Raw genomic sequence first — 17,570 nt, 5'->3', positions numbered from 1 at the left:
AGGTGCAACACTGCTCTGTATCACTCCCAGTTTCACAGGTACAACACAGCTCTGTAACACTCCCAGTTTTACACGGTGATCACTGCTCTGCATCACTCCCAGTTTTACAGGCTGAACACTGCTCTGTATTACTCCCAGTTTTGCAGGTACAACACTGCTCTTTATCACTCCCAGTTTTACAGGTGCAACACTGCTCTTTTGCACTCCCAGTTTTACAGGTGCAACACTGCTCAGTATCACTCCCAGTTTTACAGGTGCAACACTGCTCAGTATCACTCCCAGTTTTACAGGTGCAACACTGCTCTGTATCACTCCCAGTTTTACAGGTGCAACACTGCTCAGTATCACTCCCAGTTTTACAGGTACAACACTGCTCAGTATCACTCCCAGTTTTACAGGTGCAACACTGCTCAGTATCACTCCCAGTTTTACAGGTACAACACTGCTCTGTATCACTCCCAGTTTTACAGGTACAACACTGCTCTGTATCACTCCCGGTTTTACAGGTGCAACACTGCTCTTTATCACTCCCAGTTTTACAGGCTGAACACTGCTCTATATCACTCCCAGTTGTACAGGTACAACACTGCTCTGTATCACTCCCAGTTTTACAGGCTGAACACTGCTCCGCATCACTCCCAGTTTTACAGGCAGAACACTGCTCTGTATCACTCCCAGTTTTACAGGTGCAACACTGCTCTGTATCACTCCCAGTTTTACAAGTGCAACACTGCTCTGTATCACTCCCAGTTTTACAGGTGCAACAGTGCTCTGCATCACTCCCAGTTTTACAGGCTGAACACTAATCTGTATCACTCCTGCTTTTACAGTGTGAACATTTCTCTGCATCACTCGCAGTTTTACAGGTTGAACACTGCACTGTATCACTCCTGCTTTTACAAGTTGAACACTGCACGAAATATTCCACCAATTCTCTGCAATGCGTCACGCATCTCCCAGTCTGAACAGACACTCACCTCCTCGTACAGATACTGGGGGATCTGGGTTGTTTTGCCAGAGCCCGTCTCGCCCTCGATGATGAGGATCTGGTGCTCAGCGATAGCTGCCAGCAGGTCCTGACGGTAGGGGAAGACAGGTAGGCTCCTCCTCACCTCCTGGAGGGTCAGCTTCTGCTTCTCTGCTTCCGACATTTCTGCCTTTTCATCCTGGGATGGAAAAACAGGTAAATAAGTGCGACTTTGGAATGGGACAGCACTTTTCCTGTCTACCTTGGACAGCGTCCCAAAGACCAGAGATCCTCTAAGAAGAAGCCTTTACATCATCGCTGGGACACAGTGATCTTAACACAGTAATTCCTAATTCTAGATTCTCCCACGAGCGTACATTTCCTTTCCACATTCACCCTTTTGAGCCCAGATAGGTTTGTCTGAGAATCAGTAGGTTCATGATCATTACTTAGGAGTTTAGAAATTTATGCCAGAACTGTTACTTAATTAAATTTCTCCCAGTCAGGTAGGGATTTGAACGCAAATCTCCAGACCTTCAATCTCAGTCTTTGGAAGGGGAAACAAGATGAAGTAATTGTATTTAATGTGTGGCAGTTCACTGGGTTGCTCAGAGGGATCTTGGGGAAATTACTCACACACAGATCCCTGAAGTCAGCAGACAATGTGGATAGGATAGTTAAGGAGGAATATGGGACACTTGTGCCAGAGATTATGAGAGCACCGAGTTGTACAGAGCATTGGTTAGGCCATAGCTGGAGTACTGTGTGCCACCCTGGTTACCTCACTACAGGAAGGGTGTGTTAGACGAGGTACAGAGGAGGTTCACCACCACGTTGCCTGGGATGGAGAAACTGAGCGGGAAGGAGATGGGCTTGGATAGTTTTCTCTAGAGTTAGAAAAGACTGGGGCGGGGGCGTGATTGAAGCGTATAACGTTATGAGGGGTATAGGTAGGGTGCATAGGGACTGACTGTTCCCCTTGGTGGAGGGGGCACAGTTTTAGGGTAAAGGACAGGAGATTCAGATGGGATTTGAGGAAAAACCTTTTCACTCAGCGGGTGGTGGGAATCTGGAATGCACTGCCTGAGGTCAGTAACCCTACAAACCTTCCAAAAATATTTGGATGGACGCTTGAAATATCATAACATTTTAGGACAGGGGACTGGTGCAGGAATTTGGGATTAGTATGCCTTTAGTGGTAGTTATTGTCAATGCAAACTTAATATGCCAAATGGCCTTTCCTGCGCTGTCTGACTCCAGTGGCTCTGAACCTCTGGCCCAGTAAACAAAAAAAGGCAAGACTTATACAATTAAGGGCTTTGGGTCGTGGTGTAGAACAAAAAGTTCTAGGGATTCAGATAAACATAATGCAGATAGACAGGGTGGTTAGGAAGGCATTCAGCATGCTTGTCTTCATTGCTCAGACCTTTGAGGATAGGAGTTGGGACGTTATGTTGAGGTGTACAGGATGTTGGTGAGGCCTCCTCTGGGGTACTGTGTCCAGTTCAGGTAGCCCTGTTACAGAAAGGATATTATTAAGCTGGAGAGTGCTCAGAAACAATCTGCCAGGATGCTGTCAGGAATGGAGGGTTTGAGTTACGAGGAGAGGCTGGGACTGTTTTTAACTGGAGCGGGAGAGGTTGAGAGGTGACCCTATTGAGATTTATAAAGCCATGAGGGCCATGGATAAAGTGAATGGCAGGTGTCTTTTCCCTCGGGTGGGGGAGTTTGAGGCATAATTTTTAAGGTGAGATAAGAAAGAGTTTCAAAAGATATACAGAGCGGTTCCTGTGTGAAAGGAACTTCCAGAGTAAGTGGTGGATGCGGATACAATGACAACATTTAAAAGACATTTGGATAAGTACGTGAATAGGAAAGGTAGGGAGGGATATGGACTAAGCGCAGACAAGTGGGATTGGTTTGGTTTGGGATTATGGTTGGACCAAAGGGTCTGTTTCCATGCTGTATGACACCACTGTCACCGTGCAGCCTACCTTAGACACGGTTCCCTGCATGGTGACGGCAGTCACAAAGTCAATCATCTCGTCCTCCTCCAACACAAACTCGTACTCCTTCTGCTGGTTACGCTCCCTGGCGTCCCGGGCCCCGAATTTTAACAGCGCTGCATCCATGTGCTCCTCCTCCCAACGCCTCTGCTCGTCCCGAGGGGCATGTTTGTCATCCGCCTTGGGCTCCTCGTAGCGATCCGGAACTTTCTGACAAAACACAAAGGGGAGCAATGAGTCAAGGCTGCAGGGAACAGGAAAACAGTCAAAGAGGACGCAGAGGCAGCGACCGGTGACTGGCAGCTGTGCAGCTCAGGTGAAACAGGTCGGGCGCCAACCTGTGACAGTTCAGTCAGGGTCAGACGGTTATAAAGGATATTATTAAGCTGGAGAGGGTTCAGAGAACATTTACCAGGAATAGAAGGTTTGGGTTATGAGAAGAGGCTGGGGCTTTTTCCCAATGGAGTGTGGGAGGATGACAGGTGACCACATACAGATTTATAAAATCATGAGGGGCATAGAGAAGGTGAATGGCAAAGTGTCGCTTCCCCTAGTGCCCCCAACAAACCCCCACCATCACTCCCCCCAACGCCGTACCGACCTTGCTGCGGGACTCCTCGGGCATGTAATAGCGGTTGCTCTGCTCCTGCTTCTCCTGCTCTCCGGCTGCTTTGTACTCCCGCGCCAGGTCGCGCACTTTCTTCTTGTAGTCCAGCTGCTGCTTCTCCCGGCTGCTGAGGTCAGTCGCGGAGAACAGGTACTCGTCGTCCACGATTTCTGCCTCCAGATCCTCCAGCTTCTCCTGCTCTCGCTTGCCCAGGTAATCCCTCCGGGACCTCTTGCGGAGCTCCGGGATCTGGAGGGGAAACATGAGTACCAGGGATCAGGGGGTTTGCATGCTGAGCAATGGTCAACCTTATATATAGACACAAACACACACCAGACATGCATTGCATGACAGTGCAAGGGACGTTGTATTTTGTTATCTTTTCCCATCATTCGTTACAATTTCCTCTGTACTTCAGGACTCTTTGCACTGACTAGTGAAAGGAGGTTAATATTTGAGAATGGAAACGTTTTCTATTTCAGGCATCCATTGACAGTCGTACTGAACCTACTCTGTGCAGTGGTCCCACTGAGTACTGCCAGCAGGTGCAGGGGAAAGCAGGGTCCCCTCTACACCCCACCTTCTCAGTCTATTCGCAATGTGGGTTAGATCATTCTAAACTGTCCCCATCGAATACACCCAGGGTGGGCACAGAGAAAAGCTATCTTGACATGGTGGCTCAATAGGTAGCACTGCTGCCTCACAGCGCTGGGGGCCCTAGTTCGATCCCATCCTCGGGTGACTGTCTGTGTAGAGTTTGCTCATTCTCCCCCATGTCTGCGTGGGTTTCGTCCGGGTGCTCCGGTTTCCTCCCATAGTACAAAGATGCGCAGGGTAAGTGGATTGGCCATGGGAAATTACCCCATAGTGTCTGGAGATATGCAGGCTAGGTGGATTAACCATGGGAAATGTGGGGTTACAGGGACAGGGTGGAGAGTGTGGGTCTGGGTGGGATGCTGTTCGGAGGGTCGGTGTGACTCGATGGGCCAAATGGCCTACTTCCACACTGTAAGCCCCCAGCCCCCATCGAACACTCCTGGGACAGTTTCAATAGAATAAAGCTCCATCTACTCTTTAATACTGAAAGCGAAACCCACTCTACACTCTCCCCATCAGACACTGCCAGAACAGGGGCAGCACAGGTTTAGGATCAAGGTAATGGTCCCTTTAGTGTTTTAAAGTGGAATTAAAGCTCGCTTCACAATGCCCCCATCAGACACTCCCAGGACAGGAAGAGCATGGGTTTGGTATAGAGCAAACACACAGCTACGATCCTCGAAGGAGTCTTCCTATGGCCCGTCAATGGGACACCACCCTTGAAACCTCGGGCAAAGATTGTTCCACACTTAGCCCCTTGGGATTGGCCTTCCACTGAAGCTGATGAACCAGGAGCATTCAGGGTGACAGGCAGTGACTGACCCAGGGAGCCAGGCAGCACCCATCTCACAACTCAGTAAAACTCAGCTCGACCCATGGCTGCAAAGCTGCCGCAGAACCTAGAGTGGGGAAGGCCGCTGTCAAGGATGCCTGCCGTCACCCTGTCTTTTCAATGCCTCTGCGCAGAGAGAGAGAGAGGGCAGAGCAAGGGAAGGGCTGCCCCGTCACCCCAACGCAAGGTGCACAGTGGCCGTGTCGAACCTCGCAGAGAGACATGATGCTCTCCAACCTCCTAACGGAAAGCCGACTTCAATCCCCATCGTACCATTGCCCGCCGGTCTTCCTCGCCCATCTTCAGACGTTTCTGAGCTTCCTCGTAGGCCTGGAACGGGAGAAAGCAGGACAGAGAAATCCCTCATTAACCATAGAACACATGCCTTCTATACTTGTTCACAGATAGCCCAATCCGCAACCTGTAACCATCTGCACCCCTGGATTAGATTCCAGTCTGTAACTCACACCCAGGTATCCATTATTCTATATATAAACCATCTGAACCCCTCGATTAGATTCCAGTCTGTAACTCACCCCCAGGTACCTATTATTCTATAAATAAACCATCTGAACCCCTCGATTAGATTCCAGTCTGTAACTCACTCCCAGGTATCCATTATTCTGTATATAAACCATCTGCACCCCTCGATTAGATTCCAGTCTGTAACTCACTCCCAGGTATCCATTATTCTGTATATAAACCATCTGAACCCCTTGATTGGATTCCAGTCTGTACCTCACTCCCAGGTATCCATTATTCTATATATAAACCATCTGATCCCAGGTATCCATTATTCTATATATAAACCATCTGAACCCCTCGATTAGATTCCAGTCTGTAATAGTGTTATAGTGTAACAGGTTTAATTGGAAGCACCAGCTTTCGGAGCAGCGCTGGTGTGTGATTTTTAACGATATAAACATGCATTAACATGGTTTACAAGACAATAATAAATATTTGGATATGAGTTCACTAATACTTGTTTAGGGAGGGAAATCTACCATCCTTACTCGGTCTGGCCTACGTGACCCCAGACCCAGAGCAACATGGTTGACTCTCAACTGCCTTCTGGACAAATACGGAGGGACAACAAATACTGGCCTGGTCAATGACGTCTATATGTCATGGATAAATGAAAGATATAGTTCAACACTGGAATCTAAGTGAGGGAAGTGTCAAGGTTCAGACAGGGAACGACGAGACAATTTGACCCTCAGGTTATATCGGGCAGTATCTTCACCCTCCCTCTCACTGAGACAGTATTCTAGCTGGAGTAATACAGGTGGATTGGAGAGAGCCATGGCCTGACTGAAAGCTGCCTCGAGGGACCGAAAGGCCTACTCCTGTTGCCATGATCCCGTGTCTCTGCGAACATGCCCCTACCTTCTTATCAGAGCGCTCCAGGATATTTCGGGTCCTGTCCTTGTCCCGTTGCTTGATACGCTCTGCGAAAGCATCTCGCTCCTCCAGATCTTTCAAGCGATCCTTCTCCTCCTTTTCCCATTCTTCTTCTTCAGATCCCGACAGTTTCTGTGGCGACGGGTTCCTTTTCCTGATGTCAAAGGTACAGGCTATTCAGTTGGATTCATTTCGCCTCTACAGGCTGTCCCCTCTAAGTCCTGCTGTCCCTATTGCAATTATCCTCTGTTTAAGTTATTACCAGACAAGTCAAACCCCAGACTGAAATCTAGATCAGATTTTGGTTTGGTTTTAATGAGGGTAATCCCTCACGGATAGAGGCATACAATTTTAATTAATAAAGAAAGCTGTTATGAAGATGTGGGTGTACTGTACCTTTAACAGAGTTAAGAGGAACACAACTACATGACAGAACCAAGTGTTCTGAAAAGAAATATAATGTAACATTTGGCCCAACAACTTAATTAGCTGGTTGCCCTGGAGATGACAAAATAGATTTGAATTAGGCCAATCAGTTTAAATTACATCCTGAAAAATACCAAACTCCAATTCAGTTTGAATTGAGTATATTGACATTCTTAAAAGTTAATGACACAATCCGATGCTTTGGGTATATAAGACCTGGGAAAATTGAACAGTTGAGAGGAGAACTGCCAAGCCCCAGCATCTCAAAAGACTGCCCGAAAAATAGTTCTTTTGAAAAGGTACCTATAACGATCAGTGACCTGTGAAGAAGAAACCCCTAAGAAGTCCAGAAATCAGAGAAAAAAAAAGCAGTCTGGTTTTGAGGTATGATTTCTTGTTTTGCAAATTGTAATCGGGAGTGTTATCGGACTACTATTATATAAGAGAAGGTAACAGATAGGTTAGAGTAAGGAATTGTAAATAGTTGTTAGTTAATTATTCTCTGTTATACCGTAAGAAATAAAGTTGTTAATTTTTACTTTAACTAGTTCTTGGCCTATCGAATTTTCAGATTACTGCAAGGGATAAATCTTTTCTGTGCTGCTGGTTTTAAATTAAGCAGGAGAGTTTACCTCGTGTCGTGATTGAACTGGCTTAGATAAATTTGAATAGATTTGGGGTACAAAATGCCCCAGCAGATTTAAACACTTGCAGCTTAGTGTTCTAGATCTTTAAATAAACCGTACGTGAGACAATTTGTTTAATCTCGGTGACATGTGGTTGATTAAATTAAAAGTGAGAGAAATAGCTCTTAAAATTGCGAAAGCGGTTCTGGGATTTGAAGATGATTCTCAAATTTGTCAAGAAGGTTTAGAAGGAAAGAAAAAGGCCATACTTTTAGAATTAGCAAAGAAGTTAGCTTTGGGTTTAACTAAGGACAAAAATAAAGCTGAAATTGTAAAGGAATTACTCAAACACGTAGGTGACTCAGAGAAACAGACAAGTGCAGGAGAAGTACTAAAACAGAAATTACAATTGACGAAAATGGAGTTAGAAGATAAACAAATGGAAAGAGAAAGAGAGAGAGAAGGTTCTTAGCTGAGAAAAGAGAGAGAGAGAGAAGAAAGGGAGAGACAAAAAGAGAGAGAATTTGAACTTGAGAAGTTGCAACTTAATCAGCAAAGTCAAGTTAACAGGATGGGAGATTAAAAGAGATGGTTTATAAATATGTCAAAACTCTACCCATTTTGATGAGAGAGATGTTGAAGCCTTCTTTATTTCATTTGGAAAACTGACCAGACAGATGGAGGCGTCCGAGGGGTTATGGGTAATGCTAGTTCAGACTAAACTGGTAGGCAGAGCTAGTGAGTTATCTGCCGCACTGTCAGCTGAGATGTCAAGAGATTACAAAGAGGTTAAACAGGCTATTTTAAGTGCTCATGAATTGGTACCAGAAGCATTTAGACAGCAGTTCAGAAACACAAAGGAGGAACCAGATCAGACTTATGTTGAGTTCGAAAGAATTAAAGATAGTCATTTTGATCGATGGGTGCGTGCTTTGAAAACAGGTAAGAATTTTGAGACTCAAGAGAGATTATTCTTTTGGAGGAGTTTAAAAACTCACTTCCACAGATGGTAAGAATTCACCTGGAGGAAGAGAAAGTTCAGGAAAAGAGAAGGCAGCAGAATTAGCAGATGAGTACGTGTTGGTGCATAAGACTGGATCCAGAATTTCGTCCTATGAGGGCTAGAAGTTGGGAGAAAGGGAGATCCTACACTACGAAACCAAGAGTAGAGCATACCGGTAAGAATTTACCTCAGGATTAAAAAAAAGCCAAAGAGGGTGGACAGGCGATGAAAGGCCTCAGGTGATTCCATTGTGGTAAAGTGAGACACACAAAATCACAGTGCTGGTTGTTAAAGAAGGGGGCTGCGAGAAAAGACGTGGTAAAAGAAACTAAGCCAGTGGCATTAGTGAAAGTAGTAAAGGAGACCCCAAAAAGGGCCAGAGAGCTGCAGGAGAGTGCACAGCCTGGGCAGGGGCTCGGTATGGAGTTAGCACCTGATCTCTATGAAGTATTCGCCTCGGTGGGTAAAGTTTACTCAGAAAGAACAGGGAGAGAAGGATAAGTAGTTATAATTTTGAGAGATACAGGATCTAACCAGTTGCTGATAGCAAGGGATGAACGAATATGGACTCTTTCTGATCTGTTACCAGAGTGTGTGGTAATTTGTGGGATCGATGAACAGAAAGTTAGCATCCCCCAACGTAAGAACAGGTTGGAGTGCCAACTTAAAACTGGGGTAGTTACAGTGGCAGTCATTGACAGTTCCAGGAATTTAGTTTGTTCTTGGGAATAATTTGGCATGATCCAAGGTAAGAGTGACACTCCTTGTTGTGGGACGGCCAAGGAAGACCAAGAAACTAAGGAGTTAAAACAGAAATATCCCGGTAATTTCACAGACTGTGTAGTAACCAGATCCCACTATCATAAGTCATAGCACGAAGCAAAAAGTAAAGAGAACGATGAAGGAGTTGAGGTTCAGTTAGCGGAGACCCTGTTTGATGTAATCGTGCAGGAAAATCCTGAACAGGCAGAGGGTCACACAGAAGTGTTTAGCCCTAAAAGGCGAAGAGACTTGCAACAGTAAGAAAGGACAATAAAAGATATATATGTGGATGCATACTCTGAAAAGGAGGCAGAGAATATTCCGGAGGGTTACTATCTGAAAAATGGAATCTTAAGGTGGAATTGGAGACCACAGCAGCTTAGTGCAGAGGAGAATTGGGCCAAAGTACACCAGATTGTGTAGCCGGTAGCATACAGACAGGTGGTGTTACAGGTCGCACATGAACTACCTGTAGCAGGTCACCTAGGGGTACGAAAGACTCAGGCTAAGGTACAAACACATTTTTATTGGCCTGAAATACACAAAGATGTAGTTAACTTTTGCCGTACATGTCATACATGCCAAATGATAGGTAAGCCATGGGCGGTAATAAAACCAGCCCCTTTGTTGCCAATTCCCACATTTGAAGATCCTTTCATGCAGGTTATAATTGATTGTGTAGGTCCCCTCCTGAGAACTGAAAATGGCAGCTAATACTTGTTAACCATAATGGATGTGTTTACCAGTTTTCCGGAAGCAATTCCATTTCGGAGTATCAAGGTAACAAAGGTGGTAGAGGAGTTAGTATCTTCCTTCACACGGTATGGGCTACCCAGAGAGAGTCAGTCAGACCAAGGGTCAGATTTTACTGCTGGGCTGTTTAAGGAGATTATGGATACCTTAGCTTTACAGCACTTTAAATCCAGTGCGTATCATCCTGCATCCCAGGGAGCTTTAGAAAGGTGGCATCAGACCTTGAAGACCATGTTGATAGCATACTGTCAGGATTACCCGAATGATTGGGATAAAGGTATCCTACTCTTATTGTTCGCCATTAGAGATGCCCCCAAATGTATCTACTCAGTTCACTCCCCTTGAGTTAGTATTCGGTCATGAAGTGAGAGGCCCTTTGAAATTAATTAAAGAAAAATTGACAGACCATAGTTGGAGATCTTATGTATCAGAGGTGAGGGAGAGGTTAAATAGAGTAGGTGAGTTAGCTAAACAGCACCTAAAAAGGGAACAGTGGAGAATGAAGCAGGTAGCAGATAAAAGCTCTGAGACTCCGGCATTTCCCAAGGGGATGGCGTGTTAGTACTGTTACCAGTGGTAGGAGATCCTTCAAAGCCAGGTTTAGTGGTCCCTATTAAATTGAGAAAACGTTGAGTCAGGTGGACGATCTAGTAACGATACCAGATAGAAAAAAAAATCGAGTATGTCACATGAACGTGTTGAAACTGTATTAAACCAGAGAGAACGACATGGAGAAATGGGTGTTAGTTACTGCCCCGCAGAGTGAGGTATCAAATCCAGATGATATAGAGTTTGATGTGCCTCAACATAGATTAAAAAATGAAGTAGTCCTTGAGGAGTGGGATAGGTTAGCATGCTACCTGCCTCAGGAGCACAGAACACAGTTGAAAGAGTTGTGACTGCAGTATAAGCACATATGTAAGAATCAAATGGGGAGGACTAATGCTATTGCACATGAAGTAGACATAGGGAATACTGCTCCAATAAAACAACACCCTGATCAGCTTAATCCTTTCGAAGTGAGACAGGTCCAGATGGAGGTGGAGGCCATGCTCAAGAGGACATCATTGAAACAAGCCAGAGCGAGTGGAGTTCGCCAACTGTCTTAGTTCCCAAACTGGAATGGACTCAACAATTCTGCCTGGATCATCAGAAGGTCAACACCATTACAAAATTGGACTCTTATCCAATTCCTAGATTGGAGGACTGTCTCGAGAAAGTCAGACAAGCCAGTTACATCACCAATTTGGTCTTAATGCGTGGTTACTGGCAGGTACCTTTATCAGAATCGGTGAAAGAAATTTCTGTATTTGTAACCTCAAATGGGCTGTATCAGTTTAAAGTGACGCTCTTGGGAATGAAGAACGTACCCACCACATTCCTAAGATTCACGAACAGAGCTGTGGCTGGGTTAACCAACTGTGCGGTCTATTTGGACTATGTAAGTCCTGGAAAGATCACAAGGTACAGTTGGCAGAGCTCTTTTAACAGCCACGTGAAGCAAAACTGATGATAAACTTAAATAAAACAGAATCCGCAAAAACAGAGGTGATGTTCTTGGGGCATAACATTGTCATGGAAGGTTGACTCCATGGAACGCAAAGACGAAGGCCATCAAGGAATTTCCACGAACAACCTCGAAGAAAGAGGTGCTTCGATATTTAGGACTCAGCGGATTCTATCGGAAGTTTGTTCCAAACGTCAGCAGCGTAGTGGCACCATTAACCGATTTGGTGAAGAAGAACACAAAGTTTCGGGGGACAGAACAATGCCAGGAGGCATTCGACCACTGGAAAGCAATACTAACCACCAAACCAGTTTTAGCTACAGCAAACTCTTCCAAATCTCTTATAGTCGCCATCAATGCTTGGAGTTGGAGGTGTACTCCTGCAGAAAGACGAGGATGGAGTTGAACTGCCAGCTGGTTACTTTTCGAAGAAGATCAGCATCCCCCAGAGGAAACAGTCCACAACCAGAAAGGAACTATGGAGTTTGGTACTGGCCTTACAACATTGTAATGTGTATGTCACAAACAATATGTCGGAGACCACAATCCACTTACATTCTTAGTACCCTTTAAAGACAAGAATATGAGACTACTTTGTTGGAGTCTTATGTTGCAGACTTTTAATTTAAAAATCATACATGTTGCAGTTCGGAAGAATGTAATCACAGATGCGTTATTGTGGATTTAACTGCTAGAGTTTAGATGAGATTTGACTTTATTTCACTTTATATATTTACACAGGTATATGGGAAGACGTTAAGATGAACTTATACTAAAGTTATCTGTATGTTAGGGTAATGTGTTTAAAAAGTACAGAAAAAAATGAAGCCATATTTTCATCGTTCAAATGCTGGTTCATGTTTTTTCTAAAGGAGGGCGGTGTTATGAAGATGAGGGTGCACTGTAATTAAAAGCAACAGAACTACCTGACAGAACAACTCAATTAGCTGGTTGCCTGGAGACGACAAAACAGATTTGAATTCGACCAATCAGTTTAAATCATACCCTGAAAAATACCAAACTCCAATCCAGTTTGGCTTGAGTATATTGGCAATCTTAAAAGCCAATGACACAATCCGATGCTTTGGTGGGGGGGGGGGTATAAGACCAGGGAAAAATGAACAGTTGAGAGGAGAACTGCCAAGCCTCAGCATGTCAAAAGACTGCCTGAAAAATAGCTCTCTTAAAAGCTACTTTAATCGATCAGCAACCTGTGAGGCAGAAATCCCTAAGAAGAAGAAAAGTCGTCTGGAAATCAGAAAACGAAAGCTGCCTGATTTTAAGATAACAATTCTTGTTGTGTAAATCATAATCAGGAGTTTTATTGGATTAGCATGATAGAAGGGAAGGTAACAGTTCGGTTACAGTAAGGAATTGTAAATAGTTGTTAGTTAATTATTCTCTGTTATACTCTAAGAAAAAAGTTGTTGACTTTTACTTTCACTAGTTCTTGGCCTATCGAATTTTCACAGATTACTGCATGGGATAAATCTTTTCTGTGCTGCTGGTTTTAAATTATGCAGGAGAGTTTAACCCCATGTCGTAACAAAGCCAAAGAATTGAAGATAAAATAGAATAAACCATCCTATTTACTCATAACACAAGTTCAAAGATTTTTAAATATGCAATTAAAGGTATAATCCCATTAATTCAAAAACACTTCTTTACAAGTTAAAATCAAAACCCATGTACTGTACTCACACCAGAATCCCTTTAACATCACAACAGGTTTAAGTAACTGTGATTTTAACTTTAGATCAGGAACTTGACAGTTTTATTCTGGAGTTACTATACACCCAAGTTTAAACAAGCTCAACATCGAGTCCTCTTCAGGGTATTATCCCAGTCTGGAACGCTCTGAAGGGTCACTCAACATGAAACATTAACTCTGATTTCTCTCCACAAACCCTTCCAGGCCAGCTGAGTTTTTACAGGAATTTCTGCTTTGTCTCTGATTTATAGCATCCACAGTTCTTTGGGTTTTTATCTGGAATTATCACGAACCGCTTACTCGAAGGTATTCGAGTCTCAGTATATTCTCCCCTTCACAAATTCAGTTCCATTTATGTCTCTCTATGCAAATACTTCACAGAGCACAGAAACAAAGTAAAATTTAAAGACATTCTCTCCGTCTCATCTATGGTTGCTTCCCCAAAGTTCCATAAGACATACGAGCGGAAGTAAGGCCATTTGGCCCATCGAGTCCACTCCGCCATTCAATCATGGTTGATGGGCATTTCAGCGCCACTTACCCTCACTCTCCCCGTATCCCTTAGTTCCTTGCCAGATTAAGAATTTATCAATCTCTGCCTCGAAGACATTTAACGTCCCGGCCTCCACTGCGCTCCGTGGCAATGAATTCCACAGGCCCACCACTCTCTGGCTGAAGAAATGTCTCATTTCCATTTTAAATTGACCCCCTCTAATTCTAACGCTGTGCCCACGAGTCCGAGTATCTCCACCTGACGGAAACAAGTTCCCAGCGTCCACCCTTTCTCAGCCACGCATTATCTTGTATTAGATGTTTGTATTAGATCTCCCCTCAACCTTCTAAACTCTAATGAATACAATCCCAGGATCCTCATCGTATGTTAGGCCTACCATTCCAGGGTGTGAATTGCCGCTGGACATGCTCCATTGCCAGTGTGTCCTTCCTGAGGTGTGGGGTCCAAACATGGACTTAGCATTCTAAATGGGGCCTAACTAGCTCTTTATAAAGTCTTAGTAGCACATCGCGGCTTTTATATTCCAACCCTCCAGATAAAAGCTCAGTCTTTTTTCCAAGTCAGTCTTTAGACTTCTTGATGTACAGTGATAGCGTCCTTACCTCTGAGCCAGGAGGCCTGGGTTCAAGCCCATCAGCTCTGGATGGGCAGATTAGAAAGTATCTAAGAAATAACTTGAAAGAAATTTCTCTCAGAGCCCGCAAAGCTGTAAAATGTTCGAATGAAGTAATATCCATTAGGCTTCCAAAGGGGCCCTTTGAAAAGGTTTTAAAAGAAACCACCCTAGCTTCACAAATACTTAGGAGTTAATTGTTAACTTCAGACAAGTTATCTGCTCAAAATTGAAAACCCAAATTTAAACCAAAAGAGCCAGATTATGGGACGGTGGCACAGTGGTCAGCACTGTTGCCTCACAGCGCCAGAGACCCGGGTTCAATTCCCGCCTCAGGCGACTGACTGTGTGGAGTTTGCACATTCTCCCCGTGTCTGCGTGGGTTTCCCCCTGGTGCTCCGGCTTCCTCCCACAGTCCAAAGATGTGCAGGTCAGGGTGGATTGGACCTGCTAAATTGCCTGTAGTGTTAGGAGGATTAGTCAGGGGTAAAATGTAGAGGAATGGGTCTGGGTGGGTTGCTGTTCGGAGGGTCGGTGTGGACTTGTTGGGCCGCAGGGCCTGTTTCCACACTGTAGGGAACCTAATCTAATATCTCACACACACACAGGGTATGGTCACAGACAGCCTCTAGGCCATATTAAGGGGACAAGGAGTCAAAACAAACCCAAACACAGTGCCAGATTGTTCCTGTCCCCGGCCGTCTCCCGCAGCCAGACGGTCTGTTGCCCTTCCACACACACACACAGGGCACCGTGTCAGACGGTCCCCTCTCCGCCCCCTTTACTGATCCCAGGTTTCAGCCCGCTCACTCGAGAAACGTACATTGTGTGGTCGGAGTCACTCTCCGATGAGGCCGCCCTCTTTTTCCGGATGTGTTTCCGTTTCCGTTTCCCTTTGCTGTGGCTCTGCTTCTCTTCGGGCCCGCTGTCCTCGCTGTCCTCCAGTAACAGGTAAGTCCGGTTCTTCTGTTGCATGGCGAGGGCCTCTCGCTCGACGGCACGCGCGGCGTTCTCAACCTTCTGCTTCCTGGGGATCTGACCGAGGGAGGCAAGGGAAGAGTCAGCTCCCTCGGCGCCGCCTTGCCAAACCGGTAGCCTCTGTCACCCACAAGGACAAGGGCTGCAGATACATGGGAACACCACACCTCCTCCCTCCACCCACCAAACAAGTAACCCTCCGAGCCACTTGTCACCCTGACCCGGAACTACAACATCGTTACCAGGGCTGGTGGACCAAGGAGTGGCAGATAGCACTTAATTCAGATGAATGCAAGGTGCTGCATTTCTTTTTAACTGAAAACAGAACAGAATCCCTACAGTGTGGAACCAGGCCCTTTGGGAAGTCAAACCAGGACAGGACTTCACAGTTAATGGTAGGGCCCTGGGGAGTGTTGTCTAACAGAAAGACCAGGGCACTCAAGTCCCTTGAAGGTGGCGTCACAGGTTGACTGGGGGTGACAAAGGTGTTGGGCACGCTTCATCCTTCATCCATCAGTGCATTGAGTATAAGAGTTAAAGGAGAAAGTGAGGGCTGCAGATGCTGGAGATCGGAGCTGAAAATGTGTTGCTGGAAAAGCGCAGCAGGTCAGGCAGTATCCAGGGAACAGGAGAATCGACGTTTCGGGCAAAAGCCCTTCTTATAAGAGTTAAAGCCTCATTTTGCAGACATTGGTAAGGCTACGCTCAGATTTTGGTCAATTTGCCAGAGGGACGATGCTATGAAACTGGAAAACGTGCAGAAAAGGTTTACAAGGGAGTTACCAAGACTCCAGGGTTTGAGTGATAAGGAGAGGCTGGGTGGACTGGGACCTTTTTTTTTTCGCCCTGGAGTGCAGGAGGCTGAGGGGTGGCCTTATAGAATTATGAGGGGCAAGAATAAGGTCAACAGTCTTTTTCTCAGGGTAGAGGAGTTCAAACATGGAGGGGACAGGTTTGAGGTGAGAAGGGAAAGATTTAAAAGTGACCAGAGGGAGGTGCGCATATGGAACGAGCCACCAGAGAATGCAGTAGAGGCAAGCACAATTACAATTTAAAAGACTTTTGGACAGGTATATGGATAAAGGACGTTTAAAGGGATATGGGCCAAATGCAGAAGGATGAGACTAGTTGAGTTCGGGAGAACTGGTCGGTATGGACGAGTTGGGCTGAAAGGCCTGCTTCCATGCTGTATGACTCTGGGTATAAATGCTGAAACTCCATTTGTAAACAGCACAGGGCTGATCCTGTGTCACATGGACTGCAGCCAAGGTTCAAGGATGTGGCGCACCATCTGCCTCAGCAAATTAGGGACAGACAGCGAATGCTGGCTTAAGCCAGCGGCACCCACATCCCACCAACTGGTGCTAAAGATTTCAGGTTAGCAATGAACTGATAAAATGGAAGAGATGGTTTCCCCTAAAAGGCACTGTCCACCGTACTGGCTCAAGAGAGGAAGCAAGACAAGGTGTAACCGACAACAAGTCAAATTTAGGAGCCCAACAGCCTGCAACTCCTGTCACCCTGGACATGCCACGACCCAGCCTTGAACCGAACCCAACCCACCCTGTGCAGTAAGAGTCCCTCGCCACCAACCTTCCCCCCAGCACCCACCTTCGTCCAGAGCTCGTCTGCGAAACGTCGGACTCCCTGTGTGATGTCGATGGTTCCCGTCTCCTCCAGGCGCCGGATAAAGTCTGCCACGCTGTCGCTGCGCTGGGCAGTGCCAATCAGGAACTGTGCCACGTACTTATCGCTCAGACCCAGCAGCTGGTGAAGCTCATCGTTCACCCACTTCTCCAACGAGGCCATGGTGGTGTCTCTTCAAATAGTGAGCAAGAAAGCTCTTTTCAAAACCAAAACAAAAAGCCTGTCAGGAACTGGGGAGGGATAAATCAGTCAGAAAACGCAGCTAGGACGAGTATGGTTGGAGCAGACCCTGGGGTTTAAATGGGGTCTCGGGGCTAACGGAGAATCTGCTTAATGGGGACCCGGCCAGGAATAAATGGGAAACCCAGCTAATGGGAACTTGGATTGATTGGGGAGCCCAGCTCGTGGGCAACCTCAGGTAGATGTAAACTTGATTAATGGGGATGAGGGGTAAATAGGAATTTGTTCAGCGTAAATCCGAGGCAAATGGTCTGGTTAATGGGGACCCGGGGTAAATGGGGACTCTGGTTAATGGGGACCCGGGGTAAATGGGAAATTCAGTTAATGGGGATCCAGGGTAAATGGGAAATTCGGTTAATGGGGACCCGGGGTAAATGGGG

The 17,570-nt window shown here is 45.7% G+C and overlaps 1 protein-coding gene across 1 annotated transcript in view; it reads right to left on the bottom strand.

The window, feature by feature from the left end:
* Positions 1–17,175, bottom strand: part of dhx16 (DEAH (Asp-Glu-Ala-His) box polypeptide 16) — a 31,481-nt gene extending 14,306 nt beyond the window's left edge. Inside the window, exons 1-7 of the mRNA XM_043677875.1 lie at positions 16,915–17,175; positions 15,149–15,360; positions 6,396–6,564; positions 5,283–5,339; positions 3,575–3,829; positions 2,962–3,183; positions 978–1,166 (exon numbers count right to left, since the gene is read on the bottom strand). Of these exons, the coding sequence (XP_043533810.1) occupies positions 978–1,166; positions 2,962–3,183; positions 3,575–3,829; positions 5,283–5,339; positions 6,396–6,564; positions 15,149–15,360; positions 16,915–17,112 (1,302 nt within the window). The 5' untranslated portion in view covers positions 17,113–17,175. The remainder of the gene's footprint in view (positions 1–977; positions 1,167–2,961; positions 3,184–3,574; positions 3,830–5,282; positions 5,340–6,395; positions 6,565–15,148; positions 15,361–16,914) is intronic.
* Positions 17,176–17,570: the final 395 nt, after the last annotated feature.

This window comes from Chiloscyllium plagiosum, chromosome 37 (genome assembly GCF_004010195.1).
Source record: "Chiloscyllium plagiosum isolate BGI_BamShark_2017 chromosome 37, ASM401019v2, whole genome shotgun sequence".
NCBI classification, from domain to species: Eukaryota; Metazoa; Chordata; class Chondrichthyes; order Orectolobiformes; family Hemiscylliidae; genus Chiloscyllium; species Chiloscyllium plagiosum.
This window is presented reverse-complemented; position numbering and strand designations above follow the sequence as displayed.